The sequence below is a fragment of the Mobula hypostoma genome, chromosome 23 (assembly GCF_963921235.1).
Source record: "Mobula hypostoma chromosome 23, sMobHyp1.1, whole genome shotgun sequence".
NCBI lineage: Eukaryota > Metazoa > Chordata > Chondrichthyes > Myliobatiformes > Myliobatidae > Mobula > Mobula hypostoma.
In genome coordinates this window covers 42610299-42637506 of record NC_086119.1, presented here as the reverse complement: position 1 = coordinate 42637506, position 27208 = coordinate 42610299, and the positions used below count along the sequence as shown (strand labels likewise).

General features: G+C 39.6%; 1 protein-coding gene across 1 annotated transcript in view; it reads right to left on the bottom strand.

Moving 5' to 3' along the window:
* tmem132e (transmembrane protein 132E) overlaps positions 1-27208 on the bottom strand; it is a 588387-nt gene that overhangs the window by 43712 nt on the left and 517467 nt on the right. The window contains exon 8 of the mRNA XM_063031251.1: positions 4233-4424. Coding sequence (XP_062887321.1) covers positions 4233-4424 — 192 coding nt within the window. The remainder of the gene's footprint in view (positions 1-4232; positions 4425-27208) is intronic.

The following is a 27208-nucleotide window of genomic DNA, read 5'->3' as shown; positions in this document are numbered from 1 at the left end:
CGTCCATTTAGAAGGGAGATGAGGAGGAATTTCTTTAGCCAGAGAATGGTTAAAGGAAGTTCATTGCGACAGGAAGCCGTGGAGGCTGAGTCATTGAGTACATTTAAAGCAGTGATTGAGAGATTCTTGATTAGTTAGGAAATGAAGGGATATGGGAGAAGGTGGGAGATTGGGCAGAAAAGGAAATGGATCAGCCATGATGAAATGGCGCAGCAGACTCAATAGGTCAAATGGCTAATTCTTCTCCTAAATCTTATGGTTGTTTAAAGGCAGTAGTCACAGAGGTTTGTCATCTTCTGCAGGTAGAGGGTTAGTCACACATCTATGAATGACCCATTTAGACTTGAGAGATGAAGGTTACTTTTGACTAAAAACTTTTCATCCACAGAATTATTCCAAGGTATAGATGATATGAATACCAAATTTTGTACTTAGTGGCACACTGTTGCAATGTTTCTGATGCTCCCTATTGAAAGTGAAGGAAATAATTTCCTTCCCTTAATCTGATGATATTCTGATTGTGTTGAGGTGTTTCCAAAGACATGACCGCAAGGTTCCTTTGTAAACCAGAATTCTTTGTCAACAGAAAATACAATCATATCCTAAACATCTAGAAATGGGCTTCTGACATTACAACTGTGGCTACATTTCAATAGTACTTTAATGGGTGTAAAGCATTTGGGATAATCTGCGGCCATGAAAGTGCAACACTCGTACAAGCCTTGATTTAATGTTGTGGAAGATCACACATTTGAACTCTTGGCCTGAAGCAATATTTTCTAACTTTTCTCCTGGACTGCCTAGTTTTGAACAGGGGTGCAGTGCTGCTGGAGCTCACCAGAGCACCACTCTGACACCTCTGTAAAAGAAAGTCAAAATAAACAAGCGGGGAATTTAACAGTGGCTGCATATTAATTAGAGGGAATTTTACGGAATCGGGGGTTGGGGAGAGGCAGTGGTGGCTGGTGGGGAAAATACCACCAATAACATTAGGATATTTGATCGTTTTTGGTGAAATCCTGGAACTGTGACTGTTTTGTGAGATCCCTCCTCGCTTGACCCATTGTCCCTGCTGTAGCCTCCCGCCAATTCACAGATCCTCTGTCTCACTCCAGCGCTCGTTGTTTGAGCATTGTTCGCCGAGAAAATAAAAACCTTAGATCTTTTGAAAAGTGGCATGTTGCGTGCTTAAGTGTGCCGTAAGGTTGGTAAGAACAAATCGAGCGTTCGCACAATAGAGCAGAAAGAAGCTGAAATTCGTGGAACTGTTAGTGTTACCCCTACAATGGCAAAAATGGTCTCTCTGGTTCGTGATAAAGTGCTTGCAAAGACTGAGAAAGCATTAAGTGTGTGGCTAGAGGACATGTCACACACAAGAACTTAAAAATCACAGGAGAATCAGCACGGCAGATGTACCAAGTACCCTATTATGGAGCCGATCGAAGTACACGCTTGAAGTCTCTCAGAAAAAAAATTGCTGATCACAAATGATCAAAATCTCACACTGCTGCTCTAAGTATTGAAAATATAGCTAGTGAAGATGCTCTTGGAAAATGATGTGACACCATGAATACTTGCATCTAAAGGCAACTTGTTCAATTTTTCGTTCTGCATATTACTTAGCTCAGAACGACAGACCATACTCTGATCACCTTGGCTTATTGGAACTTCAAATAAAAAGGTATTGACATTGGAATTGGACTGCATTCCCGCACTAGTGCTACAGTGATAATTAATCACATAGCCATTAATATGAAAAAGAAAATTTGCCAGCATATCAAGCAGATAAATGGCAAATTTTTCTATTCTCATTGATGAATCAATGAGCCTGAGCATTAAGACCGCCCTAATAGTTTATTTGAAATGTCAAAGTGATAAGGAAAGTGATCCCCATTTTATGTTTTTAGATCTAATTGAACTGCCTGATCAGAAAGCTGCAACTATTGCAAAGCATCTATTGAACTGTCTCAATAACCATGGGTTTGATGACTCTTACTTGAAACGGAACCTTGCAGCATTTGCTAGTGATGGGGCGAGCGTAATGCTTGGTGTCAAATCTGGTGTTGCTACAATTCTCAAGGAACATTACCCTGATATGATAATTTGGCACTGTCTTAATCACAGATCAGAAATTGTAGTAGTGATTCAGTGAGAGAAGTTCATAGAATAAATCATTTTCAATGATTTATGGACAAATTGTACTCTGTTTACAGTAGATCACCTCTAAATCAAAAGGAACTGTCTGAATGTGCCTCTCAACTAGAACAACAAGTTTGCAAAATAAACCGTGTTTTGGGCACCAGGTGGGTAGTTAGCTCGTTTTGAACAGTTTCAGCAGTGTGGCAAAATTATGAAGCACTGTGTTTTCATTTTGAAAAAGCAATGAAGGATGAAAGAAGATCTGGGAGAGACAGAAAAACCTATGAAGGTCTGTTGAAAAGACTCTGTTCAGAACAGTTTCTATTGGACTTAGCTCTAATGTACGACAGTTGGTTTACTGTCAGAGTGTTTACAGAAACGCACTACTACGATTGTTTATGCAGACAAACTGATCCAACAGAGCATAAGATCACTGCATGGACTGAAAGAGCAACCTGGTACAAAAACTCTAGAAGCTCAAGAGGCAGTTGAAAAGGGAAAGTTTGGAAAAATTACCAAAACAAGCAACAACAAAATTGTCTCCATTAATTATCTACAGTTTCTTAATAGTCTTATAAACAATTTGCAGCACTGTATGTTCACGGCAACATCCTTGAAAGGTTCTCAAACTTTTAAACCTCAAAGTATGTATAAATCCCTGCTGAATGAAATGTGTGTCCTTGATAAATATAACTGGCCTGCTGAAATACCGCCTAATTATGGAGATGCTGCAATATCATCTCTCTGTAAGAGGATTAAGCTTTCTTCTTCTTCTGTAATAAATGCCTTCAGAGATTATGTGGAGGATCATGGACGCCGTATCCCCCAAGATTTATGCCCATTACTGAGCTGTTCACAAGTTATTCCTATTAGTACTGCTGAGCGTGAGAGGATTCAGTCACATGAACTTGATAATAACAACAACACGCTCAGGAATTCTCATAAATCATGTATAATCGCTTATGTTTGTTAAACTACACGGACCTCCTCTAGTTCAGTGGAATCCTGAGCCGTATGTCACATCATGGCTGCGGTACCACAGATCAGCAGATGACACCAGGACAAGAGTTGCTTCAGACCCCCGAACACATATTACACCTGACCATTTATGGAAATTATTGCGAAACTTCTCATTGGGGGCATTTGGTAAGTAGGTAATTACTTTTAAATTGGTAAAATACATGAATACCGTCTTTTTCTTTACTTGCTTGATAATTATATTTTATGATAATTAGTGAGTGCAACCGAACAATACTTTGTCATCTTATTAAATTAAGTATTATATGTTTTATTGTACCAGTTATACACTGAAATGTAGTGATAGGCTATAATCTTGTTAATGTCTTAACTATCACTGTGGAGCTCTGATATTCCATATATTTCTTTCATTTTGGTTTAGTGCTTGACATTATAAGAAGCCCTATTCATATATATATACGCGTCACACCCAATTTGTGTACCTGTTCATTACATGAATGGGGCAAGGAAGTTGGCCAGTACATGAAATGAGCAGGTACACAAATTGGGTGTGACATATATATATAAAGAGGATATAGGAAATGGTAAGCATTTTGTCGGCTCCGACACCTAAAAAATTAGCACTGCACCCCTGGTTTTGAATAGTGTTATGCTCAACACTAAACTTTTAAAGGCTTCATTAGTTTACTCCGCAGAATTCAAGTCTTATAAACTGGTAATATTATTCTGGTGAAATGATACAGCACTATCTCAATGTTCTTTTTAACCTTTCTATAATATTGTTCCAAAACTACCCAGCACTGTGAAGCTGTAGAGAAAATGGAGAAAGAATTTTAGGACTAGTATAATTGTATGATAATATTGTTATTAGAAAATGTCTAGGGTTGTTCTTTTCACAACAATGAAAGCTATTATTTTACATATTAACCTACTTTTCATAGTTACTAATTATTTATGTTGCTGTATATACTTATTAATTATTTAAACTGCAATTAAATTTGAGTAATATCATTTTTGTTACGATCATCAGATGATAACAGAATCCTAAGCACCCTCCAAAATAAATTTAAAAATAACAAGTGGCTATTCCTTTGGAGCAAGCAAGTTCCTGGTACCTGTTTGAGGGTTTGTAGGTGCTGACGAGCTGTTGTCTTGGCAATGAAGATGTGGCTAGTCCCAGGATTAGACTCCAGACTTAACGACAGACCAGATACAAGTTCTGCTTGGAGGTCAGTGATGGTGACTTTATCATCAGCAACAGTCAATGGCACTTCCCCCAGTACAGCCTCAGTTAATGGAGAAACAACCTACAAAATTGAAAAGAAAATCATGTGTGCATATATATTTAAACTATAATCTTTCAGTACAGCTTAAGGCAAAAGGTATTTTTTCAGCAAAAAAAAATACAAAACTGTTCCTAATCTTTGAAATGGGCACTCTTGATAACATATAGTCCAAGAATAGTTGGCATATAAACCAAAGTAGTGAGTAAAACTTGATTAGCTATTCTGAGGGGTCCTTTGAAGAAAGAGTTGCCCTTCTTCACATCTCAAGCTGTCTACAGTGGAGTTGTAACATCATAATGAACTCATCCTACCCCAGTAATCACCCGTTCAATGTCCTACCATTCAGCAGAAGATACAGAAACATCTCTGCATGGACATCCAGAATGAAAAACAGCTTTTTCTGCAACTGTCGTGCAACTGAACAATGCTCTCCCCCTCCAGTACCTATAGTCATAGGCACTATGGATAATCTTTAAGTGCGATACATGGACATGTGCAATATTTGGGTTTAAATGGGGTAATTACTTTCCTTTGATTTCAGAGCTTTTTGTTTTCTTAAAATTTCAGTTTTAATTCTTGATACTATTTTATATTTAACAACATGGGCATGTACAACACTGGAATAGGCAGTAACTGTTTCGTTTAATTTCAGTAATGTTTGTTTTTAATTCCTTTGCAACTTAGCTGTCATTCTAAATAACTCGGATGTTATTTCAGTGGCCTCTCCATACCAGATGGTGAAGCAACCAGTTAGAATGCTTTCCATGATATGTCTGTAGAAAATTGCAAGAGTCTTTGATGATATACCAATTTTCCTCAAACTTCTAGTGAAATACAGCTGCTGGTGTGTCTTCTTTGTAATTGCATCAATATGTTGGGCTCAAGCAAGATCATCAAAATTGTTGAGACCCAGGTATTACCAAGTGGAGATTGTACATTTTCTAGATGTAAAATTAATTAACTGCAGTTACTACAGTATATATCTTTTCTAACAGGGTCTTACCATAGAACTTGGAAAACATTTCCAATATGTCTGCTTCCTATTGCTGGAGAGGAAGAGAGATGTGAGAGTGACATTAAATCTTATTACAGGGTAAATGAAAGACTGAGAAAACTCACTTACAGTGAAATATATCACAGCGCAGCACAGAGATTGCAGAACCAGGAAAATGTAATGTTTTGTACCATGAAGTACGATCATGCTGATTTGTCATCCAATTCTAAATATTCTTATTTGTCTCATGTCCCTGAATATCCTTACTTCTGTAACTTGCATCAGTCATACTTTGTCAATGAATCTGGGAAAGCTGCTGGTACATAAGCGGTTAACTTGTCTGGATTGCACTCCTTTAAAGGGCTCTTCTCACAAAGCCATATGTCTGCTGTAAGTGTTATTTTGGAATGATGAATAGAAAGAAGAGAGGGGAAAGGTATGTGAGCTCAACTTAACAGAGCAAGATTTGGAGATACTGAAATGCATACAAGGCAGGAAGATTTATACACCAGAGATTTAAGAGACTGTGAAAAGAAGCAGTATCAATACTGACCCCTGTAGTACACCACTGGCAAGCCAACTAGAAAAGGCACCCTTTATTTCCACTCTTTGGCTCCAGCCAATGAGACAATCTTCTATCCATGCAAGTATTTTTTCTGTAATACCATGGGCTCTTAAATTGTTCAGCAGCTTCATTTGTGAAACCTTGTCAAAGGCCTTTCAAAAATCCAAGTAAATACCATCCACTGACTTTCCCTTGTCTATCTTGCCTGTTACTTCCTCAGAGAATTCCAACAGATTTGTCAAAGAAAATCTTCCCTTTAGGAAACCATGCTGACTTTGGCTTACTCTATAATGGACCTCCAAGTACCCTGAAACCTCATCGTTAATAATGGACTCCAACATCTTCTAACCACTGAGGTCAGAATCAGAACCAGAATCAGGTTTATTATCACCGGCATGTGATGTGAAATTTGTTAACTGTTAACTTAGCAGCAGCAGTTCAATGCAATACATAATCTAGCAGAGAGAGAGAAAAAATAGTAATAAATACAACATAATAATAAATAGACAAGTAAATCAATTACGTATATTGAATAGATTTTTCAAAATGTGCAAAAAACAGAAATACTGTATACTTAAAAAAGGTGAGGTAGTGTCCAAAGCTTCAATGTCCATTTAGGAATCGGATGGCAGAGGGGAAGAAGCCGTTCCTGAATCGCTGAGTGTGTGCCTTCAGGCATGCCCTGGGCGCTGGAGATCCTTCATAATGGACGCTGCCTTTCTGAGACACCACTCCCTAAAGATGTACTTTGTAGGCTAGTATCCAAGATGGAGCTGACTAGATTTACAATCTTCTGCAGCTTCTTTCGGTCCTGTGCAGTAGCCCCGCCATACCAGACAGCGATGCAGCCTGTCAGAATGCTCTTCACAGTACAACTACAGGAAGTTTTTTTGAGTGTATTTGTTGACATGCCAAATCTCTTCAAACTCCTAATAATGTATAGCCGCTGTCTTGCCTTCTTTATGATTACATCGATATGTTAGGACCAGGTTAGATCCTCAGAGATCTTGACACCTAGGAACTTGAAGCTGATCACTCTCTCCACTTCTGATCCCTCTATGAGGATTGGTATGTGCTCCTTTATCTTACCCCTCCTGAAGTCCACAATCAGCTCTTTCATCTTACTGACGTTGAGTGCCAGGTTGTTGCTGCGGCACCATTCCACTAGTTGGCATATCTCACTCCTGTACGCCCTCTCATCACCACATGAGATTCTACCAATAATGGTTGTATCGTCAGCAAATTTGTAGATGGTATTTGAGCTATGCCTAGCCACACAGTCATGTGTATACAGAGAGTAGAGCGGTGGGCTAAGTATACATTCCTGAGGTGCACCAGTGTAGATCATCAGCGAGGAGGATATGTTATCACCAATCTGCACAGACTGTGGTCTTCCGGTTAGCCAGTCAGGCTAGCTGACCTATAACCTCCTTTTTTCTGCGTCGCTCCCTTCTTGAAGAGTGGAGTGATATTTGCACTTTTCTAGTCCTCCAAAACCATTTCAGAATCTAGTGATTCTTTTCATATCATTACTAATGCCTCCACAATCTCTTCAGCTCTTTCCGAACCCTGGTTGATCCAGGTGATTGATTTACCTTCAGGCCTTTTATCTATCCAAGCACTTTCTCCTTAGTAATAGCAACAACATTCACTTCTGGCCGACACTTGAATTTTTGGCATACTGTTAGTGTTTCCCATAGTGAAGTATGATGCAAAATACTTCTTAACTTCCTCTGCCATTTCGTTGTTTCTCCAGTGTTATTGTTCAGTGGTCCGATTTTTCATGCTGCCTTTGACTTCCCTTGTCAACCACGGTTGCCTCATCCTCTTTTTAGAATTCTTGGGTCGAGTTGTTCTCCAATCCATTTGTAAACGTTTCAACACCATACAAGGAGAAACAATCAGTGCACTGTTCATTTGTAGTGTGTCCTCTGAATGGTTGACATTTATATACTTATCAATTAGCTTATTGGTTGCCGTTCCAGAAACTCAATTGCGATGTAGGGAAGGGGTCTCATCGCTGGTTGGTTGCATGGCAAACTCTGTGCATTGTGGTCTGGAATTTTGCCTGCATTGGCTTATAAATAGGATCAAGATCTACATTTCTGTTCACAGATTGTTTTGGAAAACCATACTTTTAGGAATTCTCTTGCATGCCACATGTTTGTTTGCGCCATTACTTTCACTGATGCCTAGTTGAATTTGTGGCCCTCTCGATCTTCACCATCAGATACTAGGGAGAGTTGGTCATGCCTCTTCACAGCAAGTTGATATTCATAGATCCTTGAAGATAGTTTTCTCCCAGTTTGGCCAACATAATAGTTGCTGAAATCCCAGCATTGAATTTTGTAGACCACACTGGACTTGTCCAATAGCTTGGTTTGTTCTTTGGGGCTACAGATGCTGCTCACTGCTGCTGTTTGTTTATGCCCGACCAAAATTCTATGCTCCTGGAGAAGTTGGGTTGTTATTTAAAATGCTTCTTCATCTTTGTGATGCACTTATCCTGTACCTTCCGAATTATCCTCAGAACCTTCAGACATTGTTGTTCTGCAGTTATCCCTGCCAGTGTTCCTTTCCAATCAACTTTGGCCAGATTCTCTCTCATACCTCTGGAATTCTCTTCACCATAATACTGATACATCTGACTTTACCTTCTCCCTCTCAAACTGCACGGTGAATTCTATATATTATTGTTTCCTCAGGCTTCCTTTACCTTAAGCTCCCTGATAAAGTTTGGTTCATTGCACAACACATAATCCACAACTGACTTTCCCCTTGTGGGCTCAAGAACAAGCTGCTCGAAAAAGCCATCTCATAGGCATTTTACAAATTCCCTCTCTTGGGATCTAGCGCCAACCTGATTATCCCAATCTATCTGCATATTGAAATCCCCCATGACTATTAGAACATTGCCCTTTTTTGCATGCCTTTTCTTTTCTCCATTTTAAGTTGTATCCCACATCCTGGCGACTACACAACTTCTCTTCACGGTCTCCAATTTCCTACCTACTGTATGTCATTGGTATCAGTACATTCAAAGTTCAAAAGATCAAAGTAAATTTATTATCAAACAATATATATGTTACCATGTACAACCCTGAGATTCATTTTCTTGTGGGCACACACAGCAAATCTATAGAACAGTAACTATAACAAGATCAATGAAAGATCAACCAGAGTGCAGAAGACAAGAAACTCTGCACATGCAAATATAAATGAATGGCAGTGAATAACAAGAACATGAGATTATGCAAGAAAGAGTCCTTAAAGAGAAATCATTGGTTGTATAGTTGTAGGAACATTTCTATGATAATCGAGTGTAGTCATCCCCTTATATTCAAGAGCCTGATAGTTGTGGAGTTGTAACTGTAACTGAACCTGGTAGTGCAAGTACTGAGGCTCTTGTATAGTCCACGACATGTATCACAAGTTCTGGCTGTTCACCCTCCTCCTTTAGGATGCCATGGTCCCATTCTGAGACATTCCTGACCCTGGCACTGGGGAGACAAAATACCAGCCTGGATGTCTTTAACGTGTGCACAGAATCTCCCATCTCCTTCCTTAACTATGGAATCCCCAATCACTATTGCACTCCGCTTTTCCCCACTTCCCTCTGAGCCACAGAGCCAAGTCAGTGCCAAAGACCTGCTTGCTGTGACTTCACCCTGGCAGGTCGTGCCACCCCTCTCCAACAGAATTATTATTGAGGGGAAACGGCCACAGAGGTACCCTGCACTGTTGTCCCTTACCCTCTCTTGAAAGTCACTCCGGTACCTGCCTCCTGCAAACTATGGTTAAGTACCTCCCTGTAGTTCCTATCTATCACCTCCTCATTCTCCAGAAGGTCATCAAGCCGTAGCTTAGTGCACGTTGTGCAGATGTAGTTATCAGGGAGACTGGAGGTCTCCGAAAGTTCCTAAATCTCGCAGAAGAAACATACCACTAACCCTGGAGCTATTCCCAGCACACAAGCTCTATACATAACAGAAAAAAAAACACTAGAAATGTACTTAGAACCTCCACATGTGCTTGTCCAAGCCCGTTTTCATGAAGCCTGTTGAAACAAAGCTGGACCACTCTAACACTGCCCTGCTCCACCATTTGCTGCTTGGCTTACACCACCTTTCTTTTTATTGGCTCAAGTAAGACTAACTCCTGCTGAACTTGCAATTTTCAAATGGACCCCACCCTGCAAACTGTTGCTCTCTCACTTGCTGCTTCAAACAATGGACAAATGTTATTAACGGTAGGGCACTAGGGAGTGTAGTGGAACAGAAGGAACTAAGAATTCAAGTGCATAGTTTATTGAAGGCAGTGTCGCAAGTAAACAGGGCAGTGAAAAGACATTCAGCATGCTGGACTTCACCAGTCAGGGTACTAAGCATGGGAGTTGGGACATTATGGTCCAAGTGCAGCCTCACCAATACAAGTCATTGGAGTACTGTGTACACTTTTGATCACCCTGTTATAAATGTTATTAGATAGTGAAGAGTGCACAAAAAAAGGATTTACAAGGATATTGTCAGGACTAGAGAGCTTGAGTTATAGGGAGATAAGGACCAAGCCAGGTCTTCTTCGAATTCCCTGGAACATAGAATGAGGGGCAACCTTACGGAAATGTTTAAAATTATGAGACATATAGATAAGCTTGATAAGAGTCTTATTCCTGTGAGTTGGGGAGTCCAAAACTAGGGGACATAGGTTTATGGTAAGAGGGGAATAATCTAAAAGGGATCTGAGGGGCAATATGTTTCCACACAGTGAGCGGTGCATATATGGAATAAGCTACCAGAGTAAGTGGTTTAAGCAGGTACAACTGTATAATTCAAGATGCCCTCGGATAGATACATAGAGAGGCAGCGTTTAGAGTGCTATGGGCTGAGCACAGGAAATTAGGACTAATTGGGTAGGCATGAACTCAGTGGGCTGAACGGCCTGAATCTGTGCTGTATTGCTCTAGGACTCTTTAACATGCGGTGCTACTGAGGCTAATCCTGCTTAGCTGGCACTGAAATAGGGAAACATGGCAAGTTAGCTGGATAGAGACGTAGAAGCATAAAAAACCTACAGCACAACACAGGCCCTTCGGCCCTCAAAGTTGTGCCGAACATGTCCCTACCTTAGAAATTACTAGGCTTACCTATAGCCCTCTATTTTTCTAAGCTCCATGTACCTATCCAAAAGTCTCTTAAAAGACCCTATCATATTTGCCTCCACCACTATTGCCGGCAGCCCATTCCATGCACTCACCACTCTCTGCATAAAAAACTTACCCCTGACATCTCCTCTGTACCTACTCCACAGCACCTTAAACCTGTGTCCTCTTGTGGCAGCCATTTCAGCCCTGGGAAAAAGCCTCTGACTACCCACACAATCAATGCCTCATTGATGCACTACATGAAGAATGAACCGGACATTAATGGGTACAGTCAGTTGAGATACAAGATAGTGAGGAAAAATCCACACGATAATACTCTGTGATGGATGGGTCAAGAGTACCATAGGGAAATATTCAGGGGAAGTGCTTGGCACTTTCTCCAGCCTGTCAGACAAAACACACTCAATAACTCCAAACATGGAACAGTCCATTTCCAACATTTTTTAAGGGGTCAGTATAGGAAGAAGAGCACCATATTCACTCATATGCTCTTCAATGTCAACAAGTATGGACATTTGCCTACTGTGGAATTCAAGATGAAAATGTTCTTTGTAAAATGGTTCGAATATTGAAGTTGCTGCTTAATTTCTATAATAACAGTGCATGTATAGATGGTTTTGATCACTCAGAAACAGTTCCTTTTAAACTTTTCAGCAAAGAAAAAGTAATTATCTTTTCAGTTGATTGCTCAATTATTTTTTGTCATATAATCGATCAAAGGACTTATTTGACAATCTGTCAACATTTTCTTTTGGGTTCAAGTTACTGTTAATAAAACGCTTTGATTAATTCTCACATTTACTGTTCCCTTCTGAAAACTATGGCTTTGTACTTCAGCAATACTTCTGTCATTGATGCTTATCAAAGGAGCGCACTAGAATGATTATATAGAATGAAGAAATAAAAAATAAGGTTGGCACTGTGCTTTTCAAATGCATTATTTCACCCTACTTATTTGAGATGATTTTATTGGCATAGTGCTGTCTGATTACTACAAACTTGAAGATTGTAATACCATTGCTTTTGCTGTAATGACAAACGTTGTTTTGTCTACTATCTTAATATGAAATTTAAATTCATTACTATGTTGAGACTACTTTGAATATGGGCGCAGACATTTACATCTATGGGCACTGAACTAAATCACTACTAGAAAGTTTCCACAGCTGGCAAAGTAATGACCAGAGCAACCATCGCACTCAGCCAGAAGCAGGCACCCCATCTCACTGTGGAGGAGGCGGACAACCAGAGTACATTCAGGGCCCAAAATTAAGAAGCAGTAGGAGAAGGTGGCCAGAAAGATAAATACACAAACTGATCTCCCTCCATTCATGTCCCAGTGTTGAAAAAAACTATTTATCTCACATATCTAGCAAAGGCTGTCAACAGCAGCACAACCCTCCAACAACAGTTGCACACTTACAGTTCACAGCCAAAATAATATGATAATGCATACACATTGCAGTGATCTGCCTCCCTTGCAGGAGGAACTTGCATGCAATTGCAGCAAGAAGCAGCAGGCTAGCATGTTCATAGTCCCTTACCTGAAGGGGGAGATATTGGTGATCATCGTCTCAAGCACTGGAAGATGTCATGCTATATCTACTTATTTTACAATCGACATTGGCTTCTTCCCACAATTTCTTCTAACTTTTAAGAGAATAATGGTTTAAGTATGTCACTTTCATCCAGCCCCTCCCCTCACTAGGAATATACTGTATGCTTATCTTAATTCAGATCTGTAATATCATCTGCCCATACTCAGCAACTGAGACATCTCATTTAGGAGGAAGAAGACATCTCATCAATGACTCTGGCAGGTAGCATCCCAGCTCAGATGCCTCTTCCTGGAATATGTGGATCTACATGAATAAAACTGCAACTGGGTCACAAGATGTGTAGTATGCATGCCAGCATTCCGAAAGATGAGCTTGTTCTGGAGGGCTCAAATGAAGAACGTATTGCAGCTTGCCTAGATGAATTCTGATAGAAATACATGTATGTGACATGTAATTTTGATTAAGGCACTATAAGGTCTGCCTGAAATGGTTTGAAGCATGAGGAGTCCATCTCTGATCTTGTACACCCATGGATTTACTCTGAGTTCTCCAATTTTCTCTCACTCCAAAGATGTATTCATTGTCAATTATGTCCGACTACAGATTAACAAAAAATAGAATCAAAGGGGTAGTGGCTGCATGTGTGAAAGAACAAAATTGCAAGGTTACAAGGAAATAAATAGAGGAAAAATGAGACTAATGAGATTGTTCCCCTGTAAGTTGGTTTAGACACCATCAGCCAAATTTCCTTGATCTGTGTTGTCGTATGTAGGAGAATGAGATCACTGCATGACTTGAAATAATATATTTCTTAATAAAAATTTTCCAAGATAAAGGAACAGATATTTACCTCATGTAATGGCACAGCTGAGGAAGCCTTGAATCTGTCTGATATCTCAGTATCTTGTCAATGAAACAATTTATTTGCCCACTTGCAATAAGCAATGTCTACAAATAAAGCTTTCACATGTTGCATGTGGATTACAGTATGGGTCCACCCTTGAGGCTATACTGGATACAGAATCTGGCCTGTCTGACTAATTGCAAGATGCATCATGGAGCATGAGGAGTCCACTTCCAGTTTCATGCAGAGCTACTGGTGAATGATTTTCAACCTTTAAGTGCGTTCCATTCCTGTATCACCCACTGTTGGCACTTCCCCTTCACATTACCAATGGAGGAATTTCTGTTTCCATGGGTTTAGTGATAGAAACCAGTCAAAACGTTCATACATTAACGTAGTTTCAGACTCATCTGGTCTGTTGAACTAGGAACAGAGAAATTTTAGCCAGAAACAGTCAGCTTTTCACTGGTTACTTGGCTCTGAGGGCTAACTATTAGGGGAAGACATACTATCTCAAAGAGCAGGTGACTGTAGAGTAGGGCTTTTTCAAGAAGTTGTATTGAAAGATTTGGTCATAGGAATCAGAAGGCTTTAAGGGTGGTTGTCCTACCTGGTTCGTCACAAGAATATACAACCTGTTGTTTGTCCTGTCCCAAGTAAGTATTATTAACAGCATGGAGCAGGAATGCACTAAGCTCCAACTGCTACTAGGTCTCAAAAGAAAATCCTCATCCGCATAACTAGCTATTGTAGACTGGGCAAGAGCTCACTGTGATCACTAGTATAGACGTCTGCTGTCACAAGCAGTACACATAACAGAGCCCAGATGAAACGCAATCAGAAAGGATTAGTACTCACTTTGAGTTTCTTTCCTTGTTTATAATTTGTGATTTTCTTCATTTAAAGACATATTTCAATCATTCAAGAAAACAATAATCCAACGTTCACTGCATAAAGAATAAATGCACGGTGCCATTTAAGATGGATTAATACCTTCTACATTGTTGTTCCTTATTGTGACTTCTATCCTTTACTCAGTTACTTAAAATTCATGAAAGCAAAGAGAATATGGAAGAACTTCCGAAATTACTAGAGAGCATTTGTAATTTTTTCCCCCTAATTCTGCATCATAAAGGAATATATGGTATCTGAGTTCTGTTAATAACCCAGGGAGATATATGCAGAACTTTTAATGACAGGGAGATGCACGTTTAAGAACATCGAATTAGGAGGGAAATAGACATCTGGTTTATTTCTGTTATGAACTACCTATCCTACAATTCATTAAAATCATGCCTTATATTCCACTTTTTCATTACTTTCCAACACCATCCCAAATCTTTTGATTCCTTTAAAGCCCAGACAGCTACAGATCTGTGTTTTAGATGAATCCAATGATTGAGTTTTCACAGCACCCCGAGAATAAAAAAAATCACACATTTGCCATCCTCTGGCTGAAGAAATTTCTCCTCACTTCACCTCTAAGACACATTTTTATCCTCTGCCCCCAAGACCTAGACTAATCAGAGATGGGGAAAAAATCAGCCCTTCATCTCACCTTTCAAGCCCAATTAAGAACTTTTTACTTTTTCATGTGGTCCCTTCTCATTTTGCTATACTCTATTCCCATAGTTTATATTCATGCCCAAGTTCCAAGCTCACATTTGCTTAACCCTTAGGTCCCATGTTGTTTTTATTTTAAATAAACTTCAGATTGGATCTCAACTTCATTCCTGGGTCTTTAGCCAAGTTTGTTTTAAAGGTATCTGGATGGGTTGATGCTCTGGTGGATATCTCCAGTTGCAGGTGGTGCCTCACAATCCAGTGGCTCCTGTTAGGACTGCTGAGAGACTGTCAGAACAGAGAGACCTTCTCTGGTCTCTGTCCCAGGACAGGCAGACCCCCCCAAAACTAGTCTAATAAATTTCTGTACTTTAAGGAAATCCTGTCCTACCTAAGACCAATACTATTCCAGATAGAACTCATCAAAGCTACACAATTACAATAAGATTCTGGATTCAATTTTTCTCATAATAAAGACTAATTTATTTATCCACTTAATCACTTGCTGCACCTGCATGTTGGCCTTCAGTGACTTATACAAACTCAAACTGATCCCTTTGAAAATTAATACAGCTCAATTTCTCACTGTTCAACAAATATCTTTCTTTTTTGCTAGTTGTAGCAAAGTGGACAACCTCAGTTTTTCCATATTGCATTGCATTTGACATGTTCTTCCTCACTTCACTACCTTGTCCATAACCTCCCATAATCTTATTTTTCATGATCATTTTCAACATGCTATTCACTAGAAAATAGGTGATGAATTTCCCTCATTCTAAACAATGCAGTACGGATAAATCAAATTAAGATCAGAGATGTTCAATTGCTTTAAAGTCATTGATAGCTGAAGCCAAATTCAAGTAGCCCCTGCTCTAAGTCCCACTGCAGCCAACACTTGCTTGTTTAAGGTGAGTGCTTATCACCCGACTCCTTACCCATATCAAAAGCAAAATCTCAATTATTATGCGAAAATGGTCCAATACAATGGTTCATAATATATTATTTATTTTCTTTGTTCTATGCTAATACAAAGTCCTTCCAATTTCCTGTTCTATTTGGAGGGAATAAGGTCTTAGGATGAGAGTCCACTTAGCCCTCTTCCCACAAACTATTTGGGAATGTTTATACGAGGGGTGATTGATAAGTTCGTGGCCTAAGGTAGAAGGAGTCAATTTTAGAAAACCTAGCACATTTATTTTTCCTGCATTTACACACTTAGTCCAGTGATCATGGATCATACGGATCCCTTCTTTGTAGAAGTCAGTGTCTTGGACCTCCAGAAAGTGGTCCACAGCAGGGCTGATTGATAAGTTTATGGCCTAAGTTAGAAGGAAATGAGTTATTAACTTAAAACTTTCTGCATTTTCACTCAAGAGTTGAACTGCATGTGCATGTAACGAGAGCTGTATAACTCATCTTCTTCTACCTTGGGCCACAAATTTATCAATCACACCTGCTGCGGACCACTTTCTGGAGGTCCAAGATCTGTATGCTCCACGACCGCTGGACTAAGTATGTACATGTGGGGGTGGGGGGGGGGGACTATATTGAAAAATAAATGTGCTAAGTTTTCTAAAATTTACTCCTTCCACCCTAAGCCACAAACTTATCAATCACCCCTCGTATAGCTTCTGATGCTTGTCCCCAGTGGACATAGCTCACCCCTCAGAGCACACTGAAGGTTCCATGGCAGGTAGGTTTTTATGTATGCATGGAAATGGCAGTCATGCTTCTCAGGTTTCGGTGGTTATTATAAATGGCCAGAATCAGCACTCAGCCTACAGAGTGCTCAGTTGCAGACACTAGAAGTTTTACAAAATATCGCATGGTCTTTTAACTCATACAGCTGCACAAAAAGCAATAAAATGAAAGCCTAGTCTGACAAATTTGTGTTGGAAGGAGACAATCAAAACGATATCATTAAGTGTGCAACCTACATGGAAAATGAGCAATCACTACATGTGTAAACTGTCATGGGAAGTGCCCTGAATGATTTTTGAAGTGGCAGAATGCGCATTACAGAACCAGATCATATTCCACTTCACAAAACACTGATTATCTTTTAAGTAATTTCAAAACAAGTTATACATTGATAATTGAGAACAAGTTCATTTTAAACAGCCACCAAACAAAATAGCTGCGTAACATTCTCACATGCCTTAATAAATCTTATTTATGTACAGTGGCATGCAAAAGTTTGGGCACCCCTGGTCAAAACTTCTGTTACTGTGAATAGTTAAGAGAGTAGAAGATGAACTGATCTCCAAAAGTCATTAAGTTAAAGATGAAACATTCTTTTCAACATTTTAAGCAACATTAGTTTATTATTTTTGTTTTGTACAATTTTAGAGTTCAAAAAAGGAAAGGAGCACCTTGCAAAGGTTTGGGCACCCCAAGAGATTTGAGCTCTCAGATAACTTTTACCAAGGTCTCAGACCTTAATTATCTTGTTAGGGCTATGGCTTGTTCACATTCATCGTTAGGAAAGGCCAGGTGATGCAAATTTCAAAGCTTTATTATTACCCTGACTCCTCAAACCTTGTCTCAACAATCAGCAGCCATGGGCTCCTCTAAACAGCTGCCTAGCACTCTGAAAATTAAAATAAATGATGCCCACAAAACAGGAGAAGGCTATAAGAAGATAACAAAGCGTTTTCAGGTAGCTGTTTCCTCAGTTCGTAATGTAATTAAGAAATGGCAGTTAACAGGAATGGTTGAGGTCAAGTTGAGGTCTGGAAAACTTTCAGAGAGAACTGCTCATAGGATTGGTAGAAAGGCAAATCAAAATCCCCGTTTGACTGCAAAAGACCTTCAGGAAGCTTTAGCAGGCTCTGGAGTGGTGGTGCACTGTTCTACTGTGCAGCGACACCTGCACAAATATGACCTTCATGGAAGAGTCATCAGAAGAAAACCTTTCCTGCGTCTTCACCATAAAATTCAGCATCAGAAGTTTAAAAGGAACATCTAAACAAGCCTGATGCATTTTGGAAACAAGTCCTGTGGACTGATGAAGTTAAAATAGAACTTTTTGGCTACAATGAGCAAAGATATGGTTGGAGAAAAAAGGGTGGAGAATTTCATGAAAAGAACACCTCTCCAACTGTTATGCACTGGAGTGGATCGATCATGCTTTGGGCTTGTGTTTCAGCCAGTGGCACAGGGAACATTTCACTGGTAGAGGCAAGAATGAATTCAATTAAATATCAACAAATTCTGGAAGCAAACATCACAAAGCTGAAGATGAAAAGAGGATGGCTTCTACAACAGGATAATAATCATAAACACACCTCAAATTCTACAATGAACTATCTCAAGAAGTACAAGGTGAAGGTTTTGCCATGGCCCTCACAGTCCCCTGATCTAAACATCATCGAAAATCTGTGGATAGACCTCAAAAGAGCAGTGCATGCAAGACAGCCCAAGAATTTGACAGAACTAGAAGCCTTTTGTCAGGAAGAATGGGCAAAAGTGCCTTAAACAAGAACTGAGAAACTCTTAGCTGGCTACAAAAAGTGTTTACAAGCTGTGATACTTGCCAAAGGGGGTGTTACTAAGTACTGACCATGCAGGGTGCCCAAACTCTTGCATCAGGCCCTTTTCCTTTTTTGTTATTTTGAAACTGTAAAAATGGAAATAAAAAAGTAATCTTGCTTAAAATATTAAAGAAATGTGTCATCTTTAACTTTGTGCCTTTTGAAAATCAGGTCATCTTTTACTCGCTTAGCTACTCACAGTAACAGAAATTTTGACCGGGGTGTCCAAATTTTTGCATACCACTGTATGCGTGGTGTTATTTCACCAGATAAATATTCCAAAATTCCTTATCTACATGAAGTAATATGCTTTTGTTTTTAATGGTTATTTCAGCTTCTAACTTAACTTTGTGTACTCTGCACCTTTTGTTTCTGCTCTGCAACATACTTTAAGAAGTTAATTACAAATTGCACTTTTTACTTCCTAATTTGTTAACAATGAAAATACTCAGTATGACTGCCTATTCTGCTTGTTTGATGACATTACTATTGTTAGGCACTAAAGAATTTCTAAATCATTACATTTGATAGTAACTAACATTAAGGAAATTGAAACGTTGGCCAGGGATTGCTAGACCTTTGTGAACAGCTTACTTCAAGATTGGTAGCAGCCATTGTTTCTTCTGCAATCACACAGAATTTGAGTCATTGTGCTGAAATGGAGAACAAAGACTGTGCATGAATATGAAAAATTGTTAATAGAATAAGAAACTTTATATCAGCCCTCATCCACAAGGCCCCTACCGAGTGAAAACAGAGCATAATTTATTTGAAAGTTTAATTAAATCCTTTACTTATTTGAGCAGGGACGGACTGCAGGTTTGCTAATGTAAAAATATACAGTATATCTGAGATCAGTATTGCTTTCAAGACTACCCAAATTTTCTGTCATTTTTATTAAGCTGGTAAGTTACGACATTGAAAGTAAACTGCCTTTGGTTTAGTTACCTAAATATCAAATGCTCTTCTCTGTTCTTGCCTCTCATTAATTGTGTGTTGCACTACTTAAATCACAGGTATTTGGAAAGAATTGACATTAAGGTTGCAAGTTTGCAGGAGTTGCAAGATCAGTTTTTAGTTGGTTGATTTATCACTGTAGATTAGGTTTCCCTGTGGAGCAATTTTATGGAAGGCAAATACCAACAACATTTAGATGAGAAGTGTTTCAGTTCAGTGTGAGGAATACAGAGTTGACACTTTAGGCTGAGACCCTTCATTAGGACTTGAATTGACTCTATTCCTTTCCATAGAATTTGCCTGATGTGCTGGGTTCCTCCAGCATTTTGCATGTGTAATTTTGAATCTTCAGCATCTGCACAATCTCTTGTATTACTGATAAACGTCTAACAAGGTTTAAGAAGCAAAGATCATTCAAGGCTCTTGAGAATTATAAGATAGTCGGGAAGAAGCTTACGAAAAGATATAGGAGAAGTAGTTGGGGACATGAGAAGGCCCTGGTGAGCAGGATTATGGAAAACACATGAGATTCTACATGTATGTAAAGAACAGGAGGATGACCAGAGTGAACACAAGATGGCATTGGAATAAAGTGGGAAACATATCTGGAGTCAGAGGAGGAAGGGGAGGTCCTTAATGAATACTTTGCTTCTGTGTTCACCAGGGAGAGAGACGTTGATCAACGTGAGATCATCAGAGAACGGACAGATGTGCTAGACCATGTTAATGTTAATAATGATGCAGTGTTAGAGCTTTTGAAAAACCTGAGGATAAATAAATCCCCAGGGCCAAATAGGATATAGCCCAGGTTAAGACAGGAAGTAAGGGAAGAGACTGCGAAGTGTTTGAAGATGATCTTTGTGTTCTCATTGGGCACAGGGGCTGTATCAGAAAATTGGAGTGTGGCAAATATTTGTACCTTTGTTCAAGAAGGATAATAGAAATAATTCTGGGAATTATAGACCAGTGAGTCTCATGTTAGTGGTGTGCAAACTAATGGAGAGGATTCTTAGGGACAGAATTTATAATTTATGATCATTGGATGAGCCATTCTCTTATTCAGGACAGTCAGCATGGCTCTGTGAGGGCTGTGTCTTACTTCAGAATCCCAATTGACTTTTTTGAGGAAGTGGCAAAATCAATTCATGGAGATAGAGTGCTGGTTGTGTGTATATGGATTTTGGTAAGGCATTTCACATAGTTCCCCATGGTAGGCTCATCCAGAAATTCATGAGGCATGGGATCCATAGACACTTGGCATGATAGATTTGGAACTGGATTGCTTAAGAAGGCAGAGAGTGACAGTAGGTGGAGTGTATTCTTTCTGGAGGTTGGTGATGAGTAGTGTACTGCAGGGATCTGTTCTGGGACCCCTACTCTTTTGTGATTTTTATATATGACTTGGTTGAGGAAGTGGAAGGTGGGGAGGGGTGAGGATTAGTCAGTTTGCAGAGTTGTGAACAGTGTAGAAGGTTATCATTGACTACTGGTTACTACAGGATGAAGAGCTGTCATGGTAGATGGAATTGAAGCTAGGAAGTGGTGAAGCAATTCACTTTAAAATGATCTTTCAGGCAGAATACATGGCTAATGGCAGGATTCTTAGCAGTGTGGTGGAAGTGAGGGTTTTGAGGTCCAAGTCCACAGATCCCTCAAAGATGTTGCACAAGATTATATGGTGGTTAAGAAAGCATATCGGCCTTCATTGGTCAGGGGACTGAGTTCAAGAGTGTCAAGGCAATGATGTAGCTTTCCAAAACTCTGGTTAGACCACACTTAAGAATATTGTATTCCGTTCTGGTCACCTTATTATAGGAAAGACGTGAAAGCGTTAGAGAGGAGATTTATGAGGATGCTGCCAAGATTAGAGAATGTGTCTTACGAGAAAATCAGAATCAGAATCAGCTTTAATATCACCGGCATATGTCATGAAAGTCGTTAACTTAGCAGCAGCAGTACAATGCAACACATGATAATGTAGAAAAAATAATTACAGTAACTATACATATATTAAATAGTTAAATTGAAAATAGTAGTGCAAAACCAGAAATAATTAAAAAAGTGAGGTAGTGTTCATGGGTTCAATGTTCACTTAGAAATTGGATGGCAGAGGGGAAGCTGCTGTTCCTGAATCGCTGAGTGTGTGGCTTCAGGCTTCTGTAGTTCCTTCCTGATGGTAACAGTGAGAAGAGGGCATGCCCTGGGTGATTGGGGTACTTCTTAATGGACACCACCTTTTTGAGACCTGCTTTTTGAAGATGTCTTGGATACTGTGGAGGTTAGTACCCATGATGAAGCTGATTAACTTTATAACTTCCTGTATCTTCTTTCAATCCTGTGCAGTAGCCACTTCCTTGTACCAAATGGTGATGCAGCTTCTCAGAGTGTTCTCCACAGTACATCTGTTGAAGTTTGAGTGTTTTATGTGACAGACCAAATACCTTCAACCTCCTAATGAAATACAGCCCTTGTCTTGCTTTCTTTATAGCTGCATCAATATGTTGGGACCAGGTTAGATACACAGAGATATTGACACCCAGGAACTTGAAATTGCTCTCTCTCTCCCTCTGATTCTTAAATGACAATAAAAGAGGATTGCATGTCCTCATAATCTAATCTAATCTATGATGATTGGTTCATGTTCCCTTATCTTACCCTTTCCAACGTCCACAATCAGTTCTTTGGTCTTACTGAAATTGAATGCAAGGTTGTTACTGCGACACAACTCAACAAACTAGTGTATCTTGCCCCTGTACCTAGCCACACAGTCATGGGTATAGAGAGAGTAGAGCGGTGAGTTAGGCATACACCCCCGAGGTGCACCTGTATTGATCGTCATGAGGAGAAGATGTTACTATCAATCCACACAATTGTAACCTTCCAATTAGGAAGTAGAGGCCTAGGTTCTGTGGCTTTTCAATCGGGACTATAGGAATGATGGTGCTAAATGCTGAACTATAGTTGTTGTTCAGTGAGTTAGTACCTTTTTTCCCAACGGCTAAAACCAGAAGACACTATTTTAAGGTGAGTGGAGGAAGATTTTGGGGCAGAGATGTCAGAGTTGCGCTCTTTACATGGAAAATGACAACTCTCTGTAAGGCATTGCCAGGGTGGTGGTTGTGGCTGATACATTGGGGCACTTAAAAGACTCTTGGATAGGCACATGAATGAAAGAAAAATAGAGGTTAAGTAGGAGGGAAGTGTTAGATTGATCGTGGAACAGGTTAAAGGTTAGCACATAAATGTGGGCCGAATTGCCTGTACTCTCCGAATTGTTCTATTATACCCGAAAGGGCAGGGCAAGCAGCAAGTCACAGATAGTTACAATTTGAAATGCACTGTCATTCTTTAAGTCCAGGAACTTCCTACACAACAGCACTGATGTTGTACCTTCACCAGGACTGCAGCATTTTATGAAGCCAGCTCATTAATAACTTCTCCAGGGAAATCAGGAATTAGCAATGCCCCCCCAATGAAAATTAATAATTACAATTTATATTCTGACCAGTGATGATCAAAGTTCATCATTCAGAGAAGTCTGAACACTGCTGTCCATTTATTCAGGAGGGCTGCAGGCAATTTATTTCTGTTTAATCAGAAATTATTAGGAGTAAATCTTCACCATGTTGTTTTTTTGTTTTTTTACTGCATTATGTTTTGCATTTTTAAATATAGATATATACCAGTGGCAAATTTATGTAATGAGATGATTTGGAGATTAGAAAATCAAACATCTTTCTTGTAATACAATTTCCTTCTGCAACACACATTGGAAGATTCATGGCATAATGAAAATAAGAAAGATGCTGGAAGTCTGGAATAAAAATAGAATATGTTGGAGACATTCAGTTAGTCAGGCAGCAATTGCGGAAGTTGAAACAGATTTACTGTTTCAGTTCTGAGACCCTGACAACCCTGTGATATCAGTCTCTGAGGCTAATGTGAGGGCATCCTTTGGGAGGGTGACCCTACGGAAAGCATCTGACCCAGACAATGTACCTGGCTGAGTCCTGAAGACCTGTGCTAATCAACTGGCTGGAGTATTTACTGATATCTTTAACCTTCTGCTTCAGCAGTCTGAGTTACCCACCTGCTATTCTTATACCAGTGCCTACTAAGAATTTGGTAACCGGCTTCAATGGCTATCGTCCAGTAGCATTTACAAACACTGTGATGAAATGCTTTGAAAACATATCAACTCCTGCTTGAGGAGCGACTTGGATCAGCTCCAGTTTGCCTGCTGTCACAACAGGTCACCAGCAACTGCCATTTCATTAGCTCTTCACTCAACTTTGGAACATCTGGGCTGTGAAGAAGCATATATCAAGATGCTACTCGCTGACTGTAGCTCTGCATTCAACACTAGCATCCCCTCAAAACTAATCAATAAGCTCCAAAGTTCAAAGTAAATTTTATTATCAAAGTACATATATGTCATCGCATAAAACCCTGAGATTAATTTCTCTGCAGGTATACTCAGCAAGTCTGTAACAGGATCAGTGAAAGATCATCCAGAGTGCAGAAGACAAACTATGCAAATGCAAACATAAATAAATAGCAATACATAACTGGAACATGAAATAACAAGATAAAGAATCCTTAAAGAGAGATCGTTGGTTATGGAAACACTGTATTGGATGGGCAAATGAGTGTAGTTATCTCTTTTTGTTCAGGAGCCTGATGGTTGTGGGGTAGTAACTGCTCTTGAACCTAGTGTTGCCAGTCCTGAGGCTCTTGTACCTTCTATCTGATGGCAGCAGTGAGAAAAGAACATGACCTGGGTGGTGAGGATCTCCTAAACCTAGGCCTTAATACCTCCTTATGCAACTGGATCCTCAATTTCATCTCTTGCAGACCCCATTCATCTCAGATTGGCAACCACATCTCCTCCACAATCACCATCAGCACAGGTGCATTTAGCCCACTGCTCTATTCGCTTTATACTTCTAACTGTGAGGCTAAGCACAGCAATGCCATATTTAAGTTTGCTGACAAAGCTACTATTATTGGCAGAATCAAAGGTGGTGACGAATCAGCATAGAGGAGGGAAATTGAAAATATACCAGATGGAGCCAGAACACTCTCACTCAACGTCAGCAAAACCAAAGAGCTGATTATTGGCTATAGGAGGAAACCAGAGGTCCATGAGCCAGTCCTCATTAGGGGATCAGAGGTGGAGAGGGTCAGTAACTTTAAATTCCTCTGAGTTATCATTTCAGAGGATCTGTCTTGGGTACAGCATTTAAGTGCCATTACAAAGAAGGAATGGTACTGCCTCTACATTCTTAGAAGTTTGTGAAGATTCAGCATGTCACCTAAAACGTTGACAAACTTCTAGTGATGCATGGTGGAGAATATACTAACTGACTGCATTACAGCTTGGTATGGAAACACCAATGCCCTTAAATGGAAAATCCTACAAAAAGTAGTGTATATAGCCCAGTCCATCTCAAGTAAAGCCCACCCCATCACTGGGCACATTTACAAGGAGTGCAGTTGAAGGAAAGCAGCATCCATTATCAAGGACTCCCACCATCCAGGCCATCTTCTCTTTGTGGTACTGACATTAGAAAAGAGATACAAGAGATACAGTCTTATATCCCACACCAACAGATTCACGGACAGTTATTACTCCTCAAACATACAGTTTCTTGAACCAGAGGGGATAACTCCACGCACCCCATAACTGAATTATTTCCACAGACTTACTTTCAAGGACTCTACAACGCATGTTCTCAGTATTATTTCTTTCTTCTTCTTTCTATATTTGCACAATTTGTTGTCTTTTGTATATTGGTTGTCTGTCTGTCATTATGTGCAGTTTTTCTTTGATTCTAATGTTTCTTGTTACTTAAATTAGATTAGATTATGAAGACATGCAGTCCTCTTTTATTGTCATTTAGTAATGCATGCATTAAGAAATGCTACATTTTTTCCCTCCAGAATGATATCGCAGAAACACAAGACAAACCAAGACTAAAAAAACTGACAAAAACCGCATAATTATAACATATAATTACAACAGTGCAAGCAATACCGTAATTTGATAGAAGAACAGACCATGGGCACGGTAAAAAAAAGTCTCTGTCCCGATAGCCCATCATCTCACGCAGACGGTTGAAGGGAGAAACTCTCCCTGCCATGAGCTTCCAGTGCCGCAAACTTGCCGATGCAGCACCCTGGAAGCACCCGACCACAGTCCAACTCCGAGTCCATCCGAAAACTTCGAGCCTCCGACCAGCTCTCCGACACCGAGCGCCAAGCACCATCTCTGCTGAGCGCTTCGACCCTGGCCCCGGCAAAAGGCAATAGGCAAAGCTGAGGATTTGGGGCCTTCCTCTCCGGAGATTCTCAATTGCACAGTAGCAGCGGCAGCGAAGCAGGCATTTCAGAAGTTTCTCCAGATGTTCCTCCGTGCTTCTCACGGCTGTCTCCATCAGATCAAGATTGTGCACAGCATCCTAGTTCACAAATACGATATCATTCGGAGAGGCTGCGCGCGCTGCGTCGCACCGCCATCTTCTCCTCCCCCCCATATTTACTGTGAATGCCCACAAGAAAATGAATTTCAGTTTAGTATATGGTGACAATATATGTACTTTGATAATAAAATTTAATTTGAACATTTGAACGTAGGGTCTCAGATCTGAACCATTAACTTTGACTTTCCACAAAAGCTACCTTACCAACTAAATTATCCCAGCATTTTCTGTTTTGATATGAATTATTTCTTAGCTTTGGATCTTCATGTTGACATGTCAGAAGAAACCAACAACCTTAGAATTTGTCAGCAGTCTATCTTTAACCCAGGTCATCAGAAACAAATATAATGATTATTTTTATCATTCACTATATCTACGTTTTAGCTGTGTGAAAATTAGCTGCTGTGGTACTTCAAAAGCTCTTTGGTTAAGAACTTCAGGAAGTTCTTAACTGTAAATGTAAGATTGCTTTGCTATATGTAATCAATTATTTGCTGAGATGTACTATGCCAAAAGACATTTTATTTGTTATTTGCTTACTTCTATACCATTCATGCATTTATTTTCCCATATTTCAGATTCTCAGTATATACTCACCTTCCCATTTCTCCGCCCCTATGTATTTGCACTCATGCTAACTTCTAAGGATGTTAACTGATGAACTGGAGCTAATAGACTTACCTTATTTATGATCAGTCATTTCAATTTTCTTGTATGTATTCTACAACATACTGCTTCCAATAATGTTTAAATGACCAAAATATTTTCTTCATCCCAAGATGGGACTTCTGTTTATGACTGTAGCAGATTTCAACGAATTCTTCAGTACCTTGTGAATTCTAATTATCACAATAATCTTTGGAAGTGTACAGGCAACCCTATGATCCTAGAAAGCAGCCCATATCTTGACTTTTCATAATGAGCTAAAAAATTGTGTGTACAGTCGTCCTTCGGCACCCCCTTTTGGTACCCCTGCGGATACCAAAATCCGTGGATGCTCAAGTTCCTTATATAAAATGGTAAAGTATTTGCATATAACCTATGCACATCCTCCCATATACTTCAAATCATCTCTAGATTACTTATAATACCTAGTACAATGTAAATAGTTGTTATACTGTATTGTTTAGGGAATAATGACAAGAAA